Genomic DNA, 18,729 nt, shown 5'->3' with positions numbered 1-18,729 from the left:
TAGATCATAAATACATACAGATTTGGGTTATAGATATAGCCCAGGTTATGAATAGGAGTCTCTCTCAAACTAGGTCATACACATAAAAATCATTATAAAGATTTAATATATCGAATGGAAAGACACTCTACACACAGATATAGCTCTTGCTGATCCTTGTAGTAGTTTCAAAATAATTTGGGAGCATACTAATTTCAGACAATGCCATTTATAATATTATATATTGTTTTCAATTTGTGATGCATGACAGAATGTATACTAATATAAGACTTAATGTCTTCCAACCAACAGGGTAAAGAACAATTACAATACCCATTAAGATACCACATATAATATGGACCAAAAAAGAAAGAATTCTTTATTTATTATTTAGCTCCAAGCTATCATTCAGACCATGAGGCGATAGTGTTCTTAATTTAAATATCCAAAAAGCTTCACGTTTGCATAATTTCCCAAATCTATCCCCTCCTCTTTTGGTGTTTTCAATCTGCTCAATAGCTTTGATTCTGACATATTTCAAATCACCAATCTTACATTTGTTATGTTCAGATAACGTATGTGTTTTTATGTTCTTGGTAATTTTTTCGTCTATGTTCCAAGAAACGCAAATACATTGATCTAATCGTACGTCCTATATACTGCATACCACACTTGCAGTCTATAAGATATATAACATAATCAGACCTGCAGTTCAAAAGTGCTAATCTATCTCTAAGATTACGTGCCTTCCTAAAGACAATATTTCTCCCTTTATTAATTTGGGTACCAACTAAGTCATCCATTTCTAGAATATTTTAATTCTTAGCAATGATCCTTCTTATATCTTGTGCTGAGTTATTATATTGAGTCACAAATATTAACGACCTATCCTGAGACGCCTCAAAGGATTCTTTTTTCTGGGTCAATAATAGATTCCTATCCATCTGTTCCATCTCTTTTTCAGCCCTTTCTAATAGTGGACACGGATACCCTTGTTGAATGGATGACTGACACAGTAATCTTAGAGATAGATTCGTACCGAGTCATCTCTTAAGGTCTAGAGAAATACTGCATTGATAAAAGTTAGTAATCAAGTCCCTATGGAGAAAAATCGGACATTGAATAGTCCTCTTAATTGGCTTAACAGATAACCAGGTTTCTATAGATGTGGGAGAAAACGCTGCTTAACATGTGTCTCAGTAGACCATGGAGCTAATGATTTTACATATTTTGTGTCTAATGAAACATTTCCTATTAAGAAACTTTTGAACTGCAGGTCTGATTATGTTATATATCTTATAGACTGCAAGTGTGGTATGCAGCATATAGGACGTACGATTTGATCAATGTGTTTGCGTTTCTTGGAACATAGACGAAACATTACCAAGAACGTAAAAACACATACGTTATCTGAACATATCAACAAATGTAAGATTGGTGATTTGAAATATGTCCGAATCAAAGCTATTGAGCAGATTGAAAACACCAAAAGAGGAGGGGATAGATTTGGGAAATTATGCAAACGTGAAGCATGGTCTGAATGATAGCTTGGAGCTAAATAATATAATATGGACCAAAAAAGAAAGAATTCTTTATATATGTGGTATCTTAATGGGTATTGTAATTGTTCTTTACCCTGTTGGTTGGAAGTCATTAAGTCTTATATTAGTATACATTCTGTCATGCATCACAAATTGAAAACAATATATAATATTATAATTGGCATTGTCTGAAATTAGTATGGGAGTTATGTTATAATTATTTTGAAACTACTACAAGGATCAGCAAGAGATATATCTGTGTGTAGAGTGTCTTTCCATTCGATATATTAAATCTTTATAATACTTTTTATGTGTATGACCTAGTTTGAGAGCGACTCCTATTCATAACCTGGGCTATATCTATAACCCAAATCTGTATGTATTTATGATTTAGATCGAGAATGATTATGTATTTAAATGAAAATAATAATGAAACTGAATAATAAGTCATCTGAATCTCTGTACGATTCTATCAAGATCAATGAGATTAACATAATGATATAATGAGGAAAAACTAGATTGCAAATAGTTATTGCGGTGTTATTTATTATTGAATGGTCTAAGATTAGCGAATGAGCAGCGAATATGCTGATCAGTTAACCATAGCCCCGCTTGATTGGCTCTAAGGGTGGCGATCAAACTCCCGATTGGATGAATATTAATGGACATGCCATTTAAAGGAGTCAGTGCTCTGATTGCATTACTAACCTCTGATGAAACACGTCAGGTGATTTATTCCGGAATCCCGAGTATCAATTCTATGGACTGTAGTGAGAGCTGACGAGCTAGGAGTGCTGAGAACGCTGTGGATACCTGGTGAACCAAACTTCGGACGCTGCCTAATATCTCGCAGAAAGCCAAGTGCAGTCTGGCCCAATTGTTGGATGTCGATCTGACGTCCTAATTTATTTCTTACAACCATCCGAGTTATCTTGGAAGGACATTATGTATATACAGCACCATTCTCAAGTCCGCAAGGAGATAGGACCATCTATATAAAATATGTTATGCAAATAATTTTTGAACTTATACCAGAGTATATACATCAAGTGCATAATCCTCAAGGAGTATATAAGACATTAAAAAAGGTGGATTATTTGGAGCAATTGGGATTCCACTAAATAACAGCTCCACATTCTAAACCACTGTGGTTTTTCCTTTCATATGCAATCACACGATTCATTATTAGCTGGTGATAATTAAATGCACAATTCATGCATTATTGTATGGTCAATCCGGATTGATATTCAAAGGGATATTTTATAATAACTTTATTTGTAATATATATTGTTGATGTAGGTCAATATTTTATTGTTTGATACAACATGTGTTTTAACCGATTAAACTTTTTATGTAATAAATTGCTTTACCAACGCTTCCCCACTTTATCTATATTTGTTTACTCGTTGGTAATTTCAGCAGATTGCCAGGTGGGAGCTGCAGGTAATTAGCAAATAATTGTATGGTTTATGTTCTTTGAGCGCCCATTATTTATTTGTTTATTAATTCCATTAATGCTTGGCTGACAAAGGAAAAAGTCCAAAGGTGACTGAAAAAAAAATAAGATAAATAAAGCTCCAAGTCCAGAGTCCCAAGTGTTCTTATGGAGCTACACTCAGAAATAGCTAGCCCGCTGTTCTTCATTTTCATAGATTCAATTTTATCTGGCTCATTACTGAGGGATTGGCGAATAGCAGATGTGGTGCTGAGGTTTAAAAAGGGAATGAGATCGCAACCAGGGAATTATAGACCTGTAAGCCTGACATCAATAGTAGGAAAACTACTGGAAGGTGTATTAAGGGATAGTATTCAGGATTACTTGGTGCACCATAAGATTATTAGTGGGAATCCGCATGGATTTGTGAGGGATAGGGCATGGCAATCTAATTTAATTTGTTTCTAAGAAGAAGTTAGTGGAAGCTTAGACTGTCGTGGTACAGTAGATGTGGTCTACTTTGATTTTGCAAAGGCCTTTGATACAGTGCCACACAAGAGGCTTACAAAATAAGGGAACTGGGTCTATGAAACATTTGTACTTGGATCGAAAACTGGTTAGAGAATAGGGAACAGAAAGTTGTGATAAATGGAACATTTTCTAATTGGTCAAAAGTCTTAAGTGGAGTACCTCAAAGTTCTGTGCTGGGGCCACTCCTTTTTAATATATTAATGACCTTGGTGATGGTTTAGAGAGTAAAGTCTCTATTTTTGCAGATGACACTAAACTCTGTAAGGTAATAAAATCAGAGCAAGATGTAGCTTCTGTACAGAGGGACTTAAATAAACTGGAGGATTGGGCGGCTAAATGGAATATGAGGTTTAACACAGATAAATGTAAGGTTATGCATTCAGGGATCAAAAACAAGAACGCAATCTATAAATTAAATGGAATTAATTTAGGAGAATCTAAAATGGAAAAGGATTTGGGAGTTCTTGTAGACAGTAGACTTGACAGTAGTGCTCAATGGCAAGCAGCAAGGGCAATAAAGTATTGGCATGCATAAAAAGGGGCAACGATGCAAGGGAAGTCAGTGTAATTCTGCCACTATATAAATTGTTAGTAAGACCTCAGTTCTGTTCACCACTTTAGTTCCAAAATGTCATTTTTTTTATTTTTATTATTTTTTTTTTTTTAATAATAGTGTTCAGAGAAGGGTGACAATTGATAAAGGGTATGGGTCATTAAGTTATGAGAGATGGTTATCCAGTTTAGGCATGTTTACTATAGAAAATGGTCATCCAAGAGGCGATATTACTATGTACAAATACATTAAGGGTCAATATATTATTATTATTATTATTATTAATAATTTTTATTTATAGGGCGCCACTAGGTATCCGTAGCGCCGTACAGGGACAGACAGAAACACGATACAGGGTGAGACAGCACAGTACAGTTAACAGAAATCACAGTAACTCAGAAGCTCAATGAACAGCTAGAATAGAGGTGAGCGCCCCCAGCGGGGTAGAGATAGGGGCCGGAGGACCTCACGGAGGAGACAAGGAGCTGGAGAGCAGAGTTAAGGTGGTGGAATACAGAACTTTCATGGGAACTTTTTACCCCAAGGACTATACACAGGACACGCGGTCACCCCCTAAGGTTAGTGAAGAGAAAGTTTCACAACCAGCAAAGGATGGAGTTCTTTGCAGTAAGGGCAGTCAAGATATGGAATTTACTGTCCGGAAAGGTTGTGATAGCAGATTCAATTGATATTTTTAAGAAGGGGTTAGACAAATTTTAAGCAGAAAAGGTTATCCAGGTTTACGACTGTTAATTAAAATAAAGGACAATCGTGAATCCAGAGAGATAGGACTCAAACATTAGATCAGAAGCGATTTATCCCCGCCCCCCCCCCCCCCCCCCCTTTCCTCCAATTGAATCAGACTGGCGGTTGCTTTTTCCCCTCTATCTCAGCAGCTATGTTACTCCATTGGCAGCCCCAGCATGTGGGTTAATCCTTGATCAGCTGAGTAGACACTCTTGGAAAGTATATAGTGGGACTCCACCTTCAGTGTCTGCTGTGCCCCCCTGCCCCCTCAGTTGAGTAAGGCAGGTGTGGGATTAGTAAATTATATGGGGGTTTTTTGGTTTTGTTAAGTCTGATTTCCTGTAAGGAACTGGAGGGTCATTTTGTTGTTCCCTATGGGCATGCCTACAGTCACAGGGCTGGCTTTGTGGGCCATTCTTTGCTACCATTAATAACTGCAGGTAAAGCTGTTGCTATCTAAACAGAGAAAATAAAAAAATAAGAGCGCAACCACCTCCTCATCAGGTAATGTTTTCTGAGCGGAGAGCATTGCGTATGGGTCAATAACTTGCATGGAGATTGGCGATCTTGGTTGCAGCTTGCTTTGCTGTCTTTGTACGCAGCCTGCGTCATGTATCTGGAACTAGCCATGAAAAGTCAAAATACACCTATTGTAGGTAGGCCCATAGCTATGGGTGTCTTGTTTGCTAAGTTTGAAAAAGTAAAGAGAAATGAGGATAAGAAAACTATTCTGAGTCTGTGAGGGGGAAAAAGGCCTGCAAGACAATTGCATTTGTGTAGCATGCAATAATTATTTACCTGTTTGTAATAGAGGCTTTATGTGTAGATTGTATTCCTCATATAGAATCTTCAGTGCAATCCCTGGAACAAAATAAGGAGTTAATTAGATGGATGATTTAATATTGTGTATCACAACATGTTAAGGGATTAAATGGACCTGGGGGTAAATGTATGAACCTCCGGATTCTTCAACTCCGGCGAGTTCGCAGTCTTCAGCGCTTAAATTTAAAGCGGCGCTGCCTTGTAAAGGCAAGTTTCCTTTTACAAGGCAGCGTTGCTTTAAATTTAAGCGCTGAAGACGCCGGAGTTGAAGAATCCGGAGGTTTATACATTTACCCCCAGGTCTCGGATGTGTGAAGGTTTGGGTAGTATGTAAGAGCTTTCTTCATGTTGCTCTCTGGATTCATTTCGGATAGACTGATGGTGAAGACGAGGAGCCCAGGACGTTGAACCCTGAAATTGTAGATGTACTTATAAGACATTAAGTATATGGGAATATGATATGGTAGACCTAGCTATCTTACATTGCGGCTTTTTAAGCAGCACAAATATATAATACACCTGGCGTTCCAATTTTAAGAGAGTGGATAGAATCTATCCCTTTCATGAAGCTGAAACCACTAAGTGGTTGGTCCTGCCCTATCCTCTCTTTTGGCTAAAACTGCGATCGTATTTTTAGACAGAGGTCCACTAAGAGACCCAATAAATAAGAAAAGCTTCTCATTCCTCAGGATCGGTAAATAAATCTTGAGTAGCCATGGTTTTGTTCTCCCAGACACTCAGGATAGCTATGTATAGAAGGACCGCAAAGAAAAATTAAAGTCAACACTTAAACCACCTGCCTAATTTTGTGTAGGTTCCACTCATGCTGCTAAATTAGCTTTGACCCATTAAAGCATGAAATCCGCTAGACTTCTAAAGAAATAAAAAAAACTAGTAACTCATCCTTTATTAGTGTGAGAAACGAGGTACAGTTTGTTTGGATAAATTTGTCTTTTTTTTTTTTTAGATAGCGGAATTGTCATTTTGGAAGGCACCCTTCCTTTACCTCAATATAATCCACCACACTGGACAATTTATTGTTTGTCTTGTCCCACTTTACATTTATTTCATCATAGGGGAGGTGCCATCTTCACCAGTAATCTAGTGAATCCTAAACTTTCCCAGTTTGAAACACACTTATGGTCAACATAATTTTTTCAAGGCACCGCCAAGCCAAAATAATTACAAAGTAGTCTCACGTCTTGCTTACCTCCGGCTCTGGCCGTGGCACCCCTGTGAGTGCGCTGCGGCACAGTTTGGGAACCACTGCATTAATCTATTAAATGTCAAAGAGAAGGTATAGTGAACATATGCCACTTAGTTATAAGGATTAATCAATAACATAATTGTGGGTAATAAGTCCTAATCATCGTCGCCTCTCTTCCCCTCTGATTACCTCCTCTCACGCACGTATCCAAGACTTCTCCCGCGCCGCACCCCTCCATTGGAACAAGCTCCCCCGCTCCATCAGAACTTTCCCTAATCTGACCTCTTTCAAACGAACATTAAAAACCCACCTTTTCCTTAAAGCCTTCCAGTCTCATGTCTAAACTCCCACCGGTCGGCTACCCTTTCTTTCTCATCCCTTCTTCCCTTCTCCCCCTTCCTCGACTCCGTCTCCGTTTCTCCCGTCTCTCCGTCTCATCCATGTGTCTGTCTGTCTTCCCCTCCCTTTAGATTGTTCGCTCCTTTTGAGCAGGGCTCTCCTACCTTTCCATCACTTTTAACTGCGCTCTCCAGCTACTCTGCACACCTCCTCTCGGTCCCTCTGCCCTCTGTCTCCTCTCGCTTCTCTCCGCTCCCCAGAGTGACTCTCAACCTGTCATCCGTGCCCACCCTCTTGGGCCATAGTTACCAGCCTATACTCACTTTTCTTCTCCCTCCCTCTCTTTCATGCTGTGCCTGAGACCCCAGAGTTATAGTGCTTACTGTTACTTGTACTGTGCTGTTTTACCTTGTACTGTGCCATTGTTTGTCCCTGTACGGCGCTACGGATACTTTGTGGCGCCCTATAAATAAAAATTAATAATAATAATAATCATAACTGCAGTGCAAATATTGTATATCAAATTAATCCATTGATATTTTGAGCTACTAAGGTGTAAAATGTGAAGCCAGATGTTCTGGTGTGTGTGTTTACTTGGTGACCCTAGCCACCTCTGTGTTATAAGATAACCGCATCACCTTTAGGGGAAGCTGAACAGCTTTTAAGACCTGGGGCAAGTTACATCCTAACATAGAAGAGTTTTTTTGACACCTAAAGAGATATGGGACAGATGGAAGGAAGCCATTCCCAGCAGGAGTCTCACACGAAGAGACATGAGCTGTGTGAACATTGCTTGCAATATTGTATATAGACAAATAATTAAATTTTAAAAAATGCCACTTAAAATCAATATAATTAGTGATCGCACCACATGTTCATAAATAACATGATGAAGTGAAGCCCATACATCAAATAAAGTTGTCTGTCAGGGAGAGAAGGTGAGGAAATCTGTTTTAGCTCAACTGATACACTGGTTCTATGCTGTTTGTATCTATAAATTCGTAAAGTTATATGGAATTTATTAATAAATGAGTCTTTGACACTCCACAGGAAAGTTAGGTCACATAGTAGAATTGGGAATTAAATTGGGGAACATGCAATTTGTGGTTGTTACCAGTGTCGCAGACCGCATCCCTCTGGAGGTTGGGAAGGGTGTAAAAGAATTTTTGAAAAGTTGAGATCCATTACAAGAAATTGTCAGCTCTTGGGGTTCAACTAATTTAAGCACTGTCCATCTCTTCTGCCTGCCCCAGGCTTACAAATTATTATATGCAAGTTTATGCTCTGTACTTCCATCCCATTTGTTTTTATAACTGTTATGCAATTTTTTATGTGTCAATTTATTGTTTTTTATTACTTGTAAGCATTGTACTTTTTGTGTATCAAATCTAAAAGTTACGAAGTGCTGCCCTTATTGCTCTAAACGAATTCACTACCTGCTTAGAAGAGATTGCTTGGCTGGGTTAGTTAGGTGAATGGATATAAAGATTGTGGAGTATATGCTTATACTGATTTTTTAGAATTTTTTTTTTATTCTTTACACTTCGCTAATGATGACTTTTTCTGTTTATGATTTTATGTTATCACCTTTATACACCATTGCTCTTGAAACATCAGGGTTATGAGCCATCATGGTCACTGAAATTTCTGCCAAATGCACCTACTTAACCCCAGACTGCCTTTGTGTTGGTAATTGACATGTTAAAAACAAGTTAGCACTACAGGAATTCTGCCTCTATAGACTGGACTATGCTATGGTAGGATGAAGTGTCTAGTGAATGAACGGTTAAGGGAATTCTTTTGTTCAAGAGGTTGGTGTATGTAGAAAATAATACATAAAAACTATTTTGGGACATGCACTATCATAATTACTAGGTCAATTTTTAACATATTTTTGGTTATAAGATTGAAGTAATAGTATTGTACAACCAAAAATCAGGAGCGGTGCAGAAATTGCCTGTCAACACACAAAGCCAGCAAATGAAAGTCCAGTGAACAGTGATTTTAATAAAACAAAGGCAAGAGATCACCTTACATAAATGGTAAATTCAATTGAACTTTAATGGATTACAATTTTAAATGTTAATTCACTGGACGATTTACCATTATATTATCAACATAGCCATCCATCAAATTGGGTCACTGGTCCCGTCTGAACTCTTGAAGGGTGCTTTAAATAATATACCTTTTACATAACCTAGTAGTCTAAACAAGGAGAAACTGTGGAATGCGTTTTAGGATGTGTTTTTTTGTTTAAGTTTGCTTTAATATATTATAATATTAAAAAAGTCATAGATTAAATAGTGGATAATCATTGTACTATTGTTTATATTCTATAATATCTTCACCTTTTAGGTTTTTGGAGAAGAGGGATTAAGCTTGAATATAGAAGACATTCAACCTCATGACTTTGGAAAAGTGGGAGAAGTTATTGTAACTAAAGATGACACTATGTTATTGAAAGGAAAGGGAGACAAAGCACAAATAGAAAAGCGAATTCAAGAAATCCATGAGCAACTTGAGTCTACAAATAGCGAATATGAGAGAGAAAAATTTAATGAGAGACTGGCTAAGCTTTCTGATGGTGTTGCTGTAATAAAGGTAGTTATTTTTTACCATAGTGACTTAAATATTGTGTGCCTACTTTGTTTTATCAAAATATAAAAACTTGTTCTTTCTCTTTCCTACCATTGGGGGACACTGCGATACATTGGGGTATAGTAGGTTGGACTGGGAGTTTAGGCACTTATAAACTTGTTTGTTCTTTCCACTCCTCCCCTACTATGCCCCTCCTCTCCAGCTGAGACCTCAGTTGTTTGTAAGTGCATAGAAGTTAGGTCACGTTGGTATAGGCTCCTGCCTATACTTAGTCTAGTTTTAGGTTTTTACATGTTTTGATTTTATTTCCTTTCAAGTGCTGCGTAGGGGCTGTCGGCTTCCTTCACCCTGGTCCCTGCGCTAGGTAAGCAGCACCCTGGCTCACTTGCCTAGCACCTTTGCCGGCAGCCCTCCCCTAGAGAGGAGCAGTTGGCCCCATAGAATGTAAGTCTGCCATACAGGCAGCTTTTATGGGACAGCCAGCACTGCAGGACGGCCATATAGACGGCCGAGGGTGAAATCTATACTACGGGCAGGAGTGAAGCTACAATAGCCTTTCCTCCACGGCCCGACGGACATGCCGGCAAGTCCCTCCCCTCCTTCCCCTAGACAACGAGCGGAGGGGACAGCGAAGCAATCGCACTCTAAGAGGAGGCGATTTGCTCGCAAATGCTCCCCGCAGCCTGGGCACCACAACAAAGCGGAAGGTGCATTCTAAGAGCCGACAGCCATACTTTGTATGTGCGGTTCGGCGGGGCATGGAGGCTGCCATCTTGGAGGACGGATCGAGCATGGATGGAGCATGGAACTTCCTCCTCCTCCCTCCCACTTTCAGCGTCCTGGCGCGGACCGCGGCCATTCCTGGATTCTGTGTAAACAGTACATCGTGATGCACGCTACAGTCGCCCTGCCTCTGATCTACAGGTACCTCTGTATTGTTTTACCTGTTTAGGTCTTGAAATAAGGTTACACAGTTCAGTCGCTATCTGCACATATACTAGAACTGCTTCAGAGTCTGGGGACTTGGTGCCTTATACTTAGGAATTACCTAGTATATAGTCTTGGTTATTTCCTATGCCATAGAGAGCATCTAATAGATATAAAGTGCTGGGTATTGTGACTTTGTGCCTTTATACTGCATAATATGTCTGCATAAAGAGCCTCCAAAAATAGACATACTCTGGTATGTCTGTACTATAATATACAGGGCCTATAATACCCTGAGAAGCCAAGATGATCTTTATATGGCCTGTTTATATGCATATAATATAGGTATATATCATATACACGTATAAAGGGGACAACTATTTATGCCCTACTATTATCCATGATGGCAAACCAGCTGGTATGTTCATATTACGAGGTGTGTATAATAACATACAGATGCATTCGGTAGCACGTATCATACCATTGTATTATGTCTGGAATGGCACCTCCAGAAGTACCGTCTGTACTGCCATAATTAATGTACATCAATGACGAGGTTCACCTTTAATTTGTGTCACTTTGCCTACCATTGGCTTATGGCTCATACGCACTCGCTGGTACGTCTAAGCTGCATTATGTCTGTGCAGGATATATCTTTATATTGCCTTTTCAACAGCTTAGCCCGGATGCCCTCTGTGCAGCATATAATGCTAAAGCCTGCGAAGGATTATATAATATATGTGCCCAGAGGATAAATAACAGAGTTATTCTGTAACTCCTGCCTTACCAGAGTATTATGGCTAAAAGGGGCACTTTTAGCAGTAAGCCACACTCAGGTTCGTCTGCACTGCATCATATATATTTACCATTATTCTGTGACTCTTTACCTACCATTGTCTTATGTTTCAGACTGACTCGCTGGTACGGCTAAACTGCATGATATCTGTGCCAAATATATTGTTATATTTTCAACAGTTTAGCCCGGATGCTCTCTGGGAAGCTTGCGATACTAAGGCCCGTGAACGAGGTGCTTCCACTTCGGAGACGCCAACTCTGGATAAGCCAGTCCAGGCAAAAATCACGAACGGCATTAATGGTCTAACGCCCTAAGGTGGTGGTAGGGTCTGAAAAGGTACGTGAACCACCCCTTGTCTCATGCTTCTACGCACACTCAATTCACACAGATCATATCTGTCGCAAGCACTCCTTCCCAGACAGAAGAGCTATGTTGGGGTCCTGATCTGATTCCACCCAGACAGGGACACTATTGCTCACCATCTAACAGGGGTAAGCATTATTTTGATTTCCAGGGTGTGCATTCCTCAACAGACATTGGCTGGTTAGATCTGAATTTACAGACGAGAAACATTAACTCTGAAATGCAACATCCATTCTCAGGATGTATATTCTCGGCTTAAGCATCACACACTTTAACCCTTGCGGAACTTGACTTTGCTGTCACATCCACACCGCCCCAAAGGCTGGGCACAGTGTCTGACCATTGGGCTAAGAGCCAATTAAACAATTACTACACAGGGCACAATTTCTTATAATTTTCCTTACCTGGAAGATAGAAAGAAACCCGTGGAATTAACAACCCTTGTGACTCGTGTATTCACTTATTCCACTATCCCTGTGCAGGGCTGTCGCCCATGGTAGGTTTTTATCGTTCTGAAAGTGTAACATAGCTTCCACTCAACTTAACTACCAGCTGCCAGCCTGTTTTACACCCTACAGGGTCATAGCTGGGTTGTAAAATAGGCCATTCAGCCATGGGTAGAGTACTTAGCCAGAGGTATACTGAAGGACGTTCACAGAACGGTGCTGCTAACTTTGGCAGAGTTACAGGGTAGCAAAAAAGGGTGCCTCTGAGAGTAAGAGTACATCTCTTCCCGTCGGCTCCACTAGGCACGTCAGGGGCTGATAGTCATTGCAGGCAGTGAACAAAAGCGTTCCTGGCCTCCGTATACATCATGTAGGTATTCTTGCATGTACCATTTCAGAAGGAGGCACCGGTGTCTTTCGCTTGGGCGGGACAGTAAGTTCAGTTCCAGCTCAAGATCATGCCTTTTTCATTCCGCGCATTGCACCTCGTGAGGTTTCGATGTTAGGGCAGTCAGGGCAGGGCTACGCTGCACCCGGTGAGTCCCTATAGTACCCTCTCTGGGAAAACACTTTCCAAGGGCTCCGTCATCTCTTTCTCGCACAGATCTTCATCTGGTTCCGGGAGGCACGCGTCAGGGTGCAGAGACTACATACTTCCCCACCCAATTGCCACAGCAGATACGTGTATTAGACATCAGCTTCTAGACTGGGTCCCACAGGGTCTCCCTACCACAGGAAAGGGCCCCTCACTTAAGAGCAGGAATATGATACCCTGACACGGAAACAGGTTCTCTCTTCTCAGTGGCATTAAGCTTTTAGGATACAGGGGACCAATGTTCAGAGTACAAATGGATGCATACTCCTTTCGCAGCATTCCTAGAGGGAGGTTCCCCAGAATGAACCTGTTTCACCGGTTATTGGACTCACAGATTATCACTCTGTCCGAACCTACGTGTCGAAGTCTCTTACAGTGGTTAGCCACACAGTCAGGAGTGAGGTCAATCATTCTCCAGGTCCTGAACCCTGTTCAGACAGACTCTAGTCTGTTACCTAGAGGCGAATTATTAGAATCCTTAGAGTTCCAGGGTCATTTGGGTCCTACCAAGAAGACTGTTATTTCAATCAGGTGCTCAAGGTTCACAGGAGGTGACGCCAGGCCCATCAGGTCCTAATCAGTAAACCCCTAAACAATAGGGCTTGTTATGCCACGGCTGTTGCATTTCTGGAGTATCACTGTAGAACTCACGGCTCGAGAGCAGTGGAACAGACAACCAGGTTATAGAGGAGGAGTATGTCTTTATATTAAGCCAGAATTAAAACCAAGTATTCAGGAAGTTATATACGAGAATATTGGTGATAATATAGAGGCATTGTGGGTGGAAATATCCAGCGGAGGAAAAAGTTCAGAGAAGTTTCTGATAGGGATATGCTATAAACCGCCAGATATTAGTACGATTGAGGAAGCCCAACTTCTACAGCAAATTGAAAAGGCTACACAACTACGTCAAATTTTAATTATGGGGGATTTTAATTATCCGGACATTGATTGGAGTACTGAGACCTGCGGTACAGCTAGGGGAAATAGGTTTCTGAGCACGCTAAAAGACCATTACATGTCCCAATTAGTTGAGGAACCAACTAGGAACCGGACTATACTGGACCTAGTAATAACAAACAATGTAGACGTAATATCAAATATTCAAGTAAAGGAGCACTTGGGAAACAGTGATCATAATGGTCTCATTTGAAATTAGTTTCCAGAAACAACAGTATAAGGGATCAACTAGGACTTTAAACTTTAAAAAGGCAAATTTTAATATGCTAAAGGAGTCTATAAAGAGCATAGACTGGGACAAAGCCTTTGAAGGAAAAAATACGGAAGAAATGTGGGCTGTCTTTAAAATGTTGTTGGAAACATACACGTATAAGTTCATTCCTATGGGAAATAAATGTAAAAGAATTAAGTCTAAACCAATGTGGCTAAATAAAAAGGTAAGGGAAGAAATGCAAAGCAAAAAGCGTGCATTTAAATTGTTTAAGTCTGAAGGGTCAGAGGAGTCCTTCCATAGGTACAAGAAATGTAATAAAACATGCAAAAAGGAAATTAGATTGGCTAAATTAGAAAATGAAAGGCACGTTGCAAAAGAAAGTAAGACAAACCCCAAAAAGTTTTTTAAGTATATAAATGGCAAAAGGATTAAAAAAGATAATATAGGACCCCTAAGAAGTGAGATGGGTGAATTGATAAATGATACTAAGGAAAAAGCAGAGCTATTAAAAACGTTCTTTTCTTCAGTATTTACCAGAGAGGAACAAATGGCAGGAGTAATACATAATTAATGGCATGGTTTCATTTCCATTTTTAATACTTGGTTGTCAGAGGAAGAAGTCCAAAGGCGACTGAAGAATATTAAGATAAATAAAGCTCCAGGTCCAGATGGCATACACCCAAGGGTCCTTATGGAGTTAAACTCGGAAATAGCTAGACCGCTATTCTTAATTTTCAGAGATTCAATCTCATCAGGCTCAGTACCAAGGGATTGGCGAATAGCAGATGTGGTGCCGTTGTTTAAAAAGGGGACGAGATCACAACCAGAGAATTATAGACCTGTAAGCCTGACATCAATAGTGGGGAAACTACTGGAAGGTATTTTAAGGGACAGTATTCAGGATTACTTGGTACGCAATAAAATTATTAGTGGGAATCAACATGGATTTGTGAGGGATAGGTCATGTCAAACTAATCTAAATAGTTTCTACGAGGAAGTTAGTGGGAACTTAGACCAGGGCAGGACAGTAGATGTGGTCTACTTAGATTTTGCAAAGGCCTTTGATACAGTGCCACACAAGAGGTTGGTTTACAAAATAAGGGAACTGGGTCTAGAAATCAAAATTTGTACTTGGATCGAAAACTGGTTAGAGAATAGGGAACAGAGAGTTGTGATAAATGGAACATTCTCTAATTGGTCAAAGGTCTTAAGTGGAGTACCTCAAGGTTCCGTGCTGGGACCACTCCTTTTTAATATATTAATGACCTTGGTGATGGTTTAGAGAGTAAAGTTTTTATTTTTACAGATGACACTAAACTCTGTAAGGTAATAAAATCAGAGCAAGATGTAGCTTCTCTACAGAGGGACTTAAATAAACTGGAGGATTGGGCGGCTAAATGGAATATGAGGTTTAACACAGATAAATGTAAGGTTATGCATTCAGGGATCAAAAACAAGAACGCAATCTAAAAATTAAATGGAATTAATTTGGGAGAATCTATAATGGAAAAGGATTTGGGAGTGCTCGTAGACAGTAGACTTAGCAATAGTGCTCAATGTCAAGCAGCAGCTGCAAGGGCAAACAAAGTATTGGCATGCATAAAAAGGGGCATAGATGCAAGGGAAGACAGTGTAATTTTGCCACTGTATAAATCATTGGTAAGACCTCATCTTGAATATGCAGTACAGTTCTGGGCACCACTCTATAAAAAAGATAATTTGGAACTAGAAAGGGTTCAGAGAAGGGCGACAAAATTGATAAAGGGTATGGAGTCATTAAGTTATGAGGAAAGGTTAGCCAGTTTAGGCATGTTTACTTTAGAAAAGAGGCGTCTAAGGGGAGATATGATTACTATGTACAAATACATTAGGGGTCAATACAGAGAGCTTTCATGGGAACTTTTTACCCCAAGGACCATACACAGGACACGTGGTCATCCCCTAAGGTTAGAGGAGAGGAAATTTCACAACCAGCAAAGGAAGGGGTTCTTTACAGTAAGGGCAGTCAAGATATGGAATTCATTGCCAGGGAAGGTTGTGATGGCAGATTCAATAGATATGTTTAAGAAAGGGTTAGACACATTTTTAGCGGAAAGGTGTATCCAGGGATACGACCGTTAATTCAAAATAAAGGATAGTAGTGGATATAGGGTAAAATTGGATTGCAATATTGAGTCTGGGGGGATTTTCAAAATTGAAACAGATGGGCGGTTGCCTATTCTGGATTAATTTCAAATATAAGTGCAGGATCGCAGGAGATCCAAAATAGGTTGAACTTGATGGACTGGTGTCTTTTTTCAACCTCATCAACTATGTTACTATGTAGCCTGTGCAACGTGTCTGGTTCCCACACTTGTGTCCATTATCCCCACATGTAAAGGGTGGAAGGCCGAGAGCCTCAGTAGGCAGGCAATTAACCAACAGAAATGGTCTCTCTACGGAAATGTCCATTGCCCACCTGGGGGTGTATTGGGGGCACTTCAGATTTTGCCCCAGGGCATTCAATCTAATTCATCAGGTCACCCCCTTACTACTCTTAATCTAGATACCATTAAGCAGAATTCTCTGATGCCAGGATGCTTCTTAAAGCTTCAGTCTGGTGTACCTGTCGTTCCCATTTTCCAGGTATCCACGGGAGCTAAGGACTGTCTACCACAGTGCGGCTTCCAGCTATACTGGGGCCCTTCATTTACCTGCGAGGGTATGGTTCTCGGATATGGGCGGCTGGTGGCGACACCTCCCTTCCGCCTACCTCTGTGGCCAGAACTGAATGGTCGAGGGCCTCCTTCTGTCTCTCTTTGTATGGACTAACATGTTGCGTTGGAAGACTAATCTTAAGGCCAGAGGTTCTTCGCAGGGAGCTGCTTAGTACCGTGGATAGAGCTGGAAGTACAGTTTTCCTAGGTCTGGAAACAGTAAAGTGTTGGTGTGAGCCCTGGAGTTTTCACACTTCTCAGGGCTAACTCTCTAGGTCGCTTTCTTCGCAACCTAGCTCTGATATCCGCCTACCTTCCCGCAAGGTGCTGCTCCCAGTGCTCTACATATATTTCGGCACCGGTTTACAGGATCTTGGTATCTTCAAGCCTTTCTTCAGGGGTTCTCTGCCAGTTAAAGTTAAGCCTTGAAATCTAGTTCGGGTGATCAGAACACTTGGTTGTGCCACTTTTTACTTATTGACCTGGGGAAAATATGCTTTTCCCAGGGTAGGGGTGGTCTCTTGGATATCGCCCCGGTTCGCAGGGGTCCAGTGCCGGTAATGTGCAATGCACAGCTACATTCTTGTCTTCCAGTACAGACGAGAAGTGCATCGCTCTAACCAATATTGGTTCAGACAATAGAATCTGCATTATACTTGAATCAGGAGCTCGGGGTCAAGCATTCCGTTATTCTCCTTCCGTTGCGTGTTATGCTCTTCATCGGCTGGATGGGGTTTGTGCTCTTCTGTGCCAAATTAACGGCAGAGTCTCTATCCGGGAGACTAGGTTGTCTTCGTCCTTTCGGATGCTCAGTAGCGGCCCTAGTCAGTTTCCACACTGTCTCGGGCCCACTGCATCCCTTCCACCATTCTGCCGAAGGTTCGCACTCCCTTATTCGGTTCTGGTGACTTTACAACTACCTCACCAAGATGGTTGGGGTTTCTTGGACGACAGGTCAAGGTGCTTTGGTAAAGCAGTTGTACAGGAGGGCAACGCCTCTATCTTCTACAGACTTTTTTGGTTGCATGGCTTGACAGCCGCTGATGCAAGCTTTGCCCGCAGGTTGTTGCGTGCAATTGTTCTAGAGCATTCCCTCCCTTAGAGGCAGTTTGGGCATGTCCCCAATGTATCGCAGTGTCCCCCAATGGTAGGAAAGAGAAAATAATATTTTTACTCACCATAAAATCCATTTCTCTGACTCCATTGGGGGACACTGCGCACCCTCCCTTGTTCTGAAAGTAGTGCTGCTCTTGGTGCTATTTTCTGTATTGCTTCTCCTTTCTTCCTGGCTTGGTTATACAAAACTGAGGTCTGAGCTGGAGAGGAGGTGCATAGTAGGGGAGGAGTGGAAAGAACAAACAAGTTTATAAGTGCCTAAACTCCCAGTCCAACCTACTATACCCCAATGTATTGCAGTGTCCCCAAATGGAGTCAGAGAAATGGATTTTACGGTAAGTAAAAATCTTATTTTCCATGTATTCATTCCTACCATCTATTTCGGCCATCAATACAACTCTAACTTTCCTCAGGTTGGTGGAACTAGTGATGTTGAAGTGAATGAAAAGAAGGACAGAGTAACTGATGCATTAAACGCCACACGTGCTGCTGTTGAAGAAGGCATTGTGTTGGGAGGTGGCTGTGCATTATTACGCTGTATTCCAGTGCTTGACACTTTAACGCCAACAAATGAAGATCAAAGAATTGGTATGTTGATTTAAAAGGACTACATATTAGAAATACAAATTTATTATATATATATTTTTTTTATCTTGATTGATTTTGATTTAGGACATGTATATTACTGATAAGCTAGGTTTCCGACATAGTTGGGCTGTACTTTTGCTTCGGGATATGATAGCTGTACTATTTATACATGATTAACATCTAACTACCGTTTCCCCCTTTTTTATGAGGATATAAAGGTTTTATAATGTATTTTACAGTATACCTTTTATATTATATGTTTTTAAGGTTAGATTC

General features: G+C 40.5%; 1 protein-coding gene across 1 annotated transcript in view; it reads left to right on the top strand.

Moving 5' to 3' along the window:
* The window catches only part of HSPD1 (heat shock protein family D (Hsp60) member 1), a 78,610-nt gene extending 60,108 nt beyond the window's left edge, over positions 1 to 18,502 (top strand). Inside the window, exons 9-10 of the mRNA XM_075179976.1 lie at positions 9,510 to 9,755; positions 18,279 to 18,502. Of these exons, the coding sequence (XP_075036077.1) occupies positions 9,510 to 9,755; positions 18,279 to 18,467 (435 nt within the window). The 3' untranslated portion in view covers positions 18,468 to 18,502. The remainder of the gene's footprint in view (positions 1 to 9,509; positions 9,756 to 18,278) is intronic.
* The last annotated feature ends 227 nt before the right edge of the window (positions 18,503 to 18,729 follow it).

Source organism: Mixophyes fleayi, chromosome 7 (genome assembly GCF_038048845.1).
Source record: "Mixophyes fleayi isolate aMixFle1 chromosome 7, aMixFle1.hap1, whole genome shotgun sequence".
Lineage (NCBI taxonomy): Eukaryota > Metazoa > Chordata > Amphibia > Anura > Limnodynastidae > Mixophyes > Mixophyes fleayi.
The sequence above is the reverse complement of the archived record's forward strand: the minus strand, read 5'-3'. Positions and strand labels throughout refer to the sequence as shown.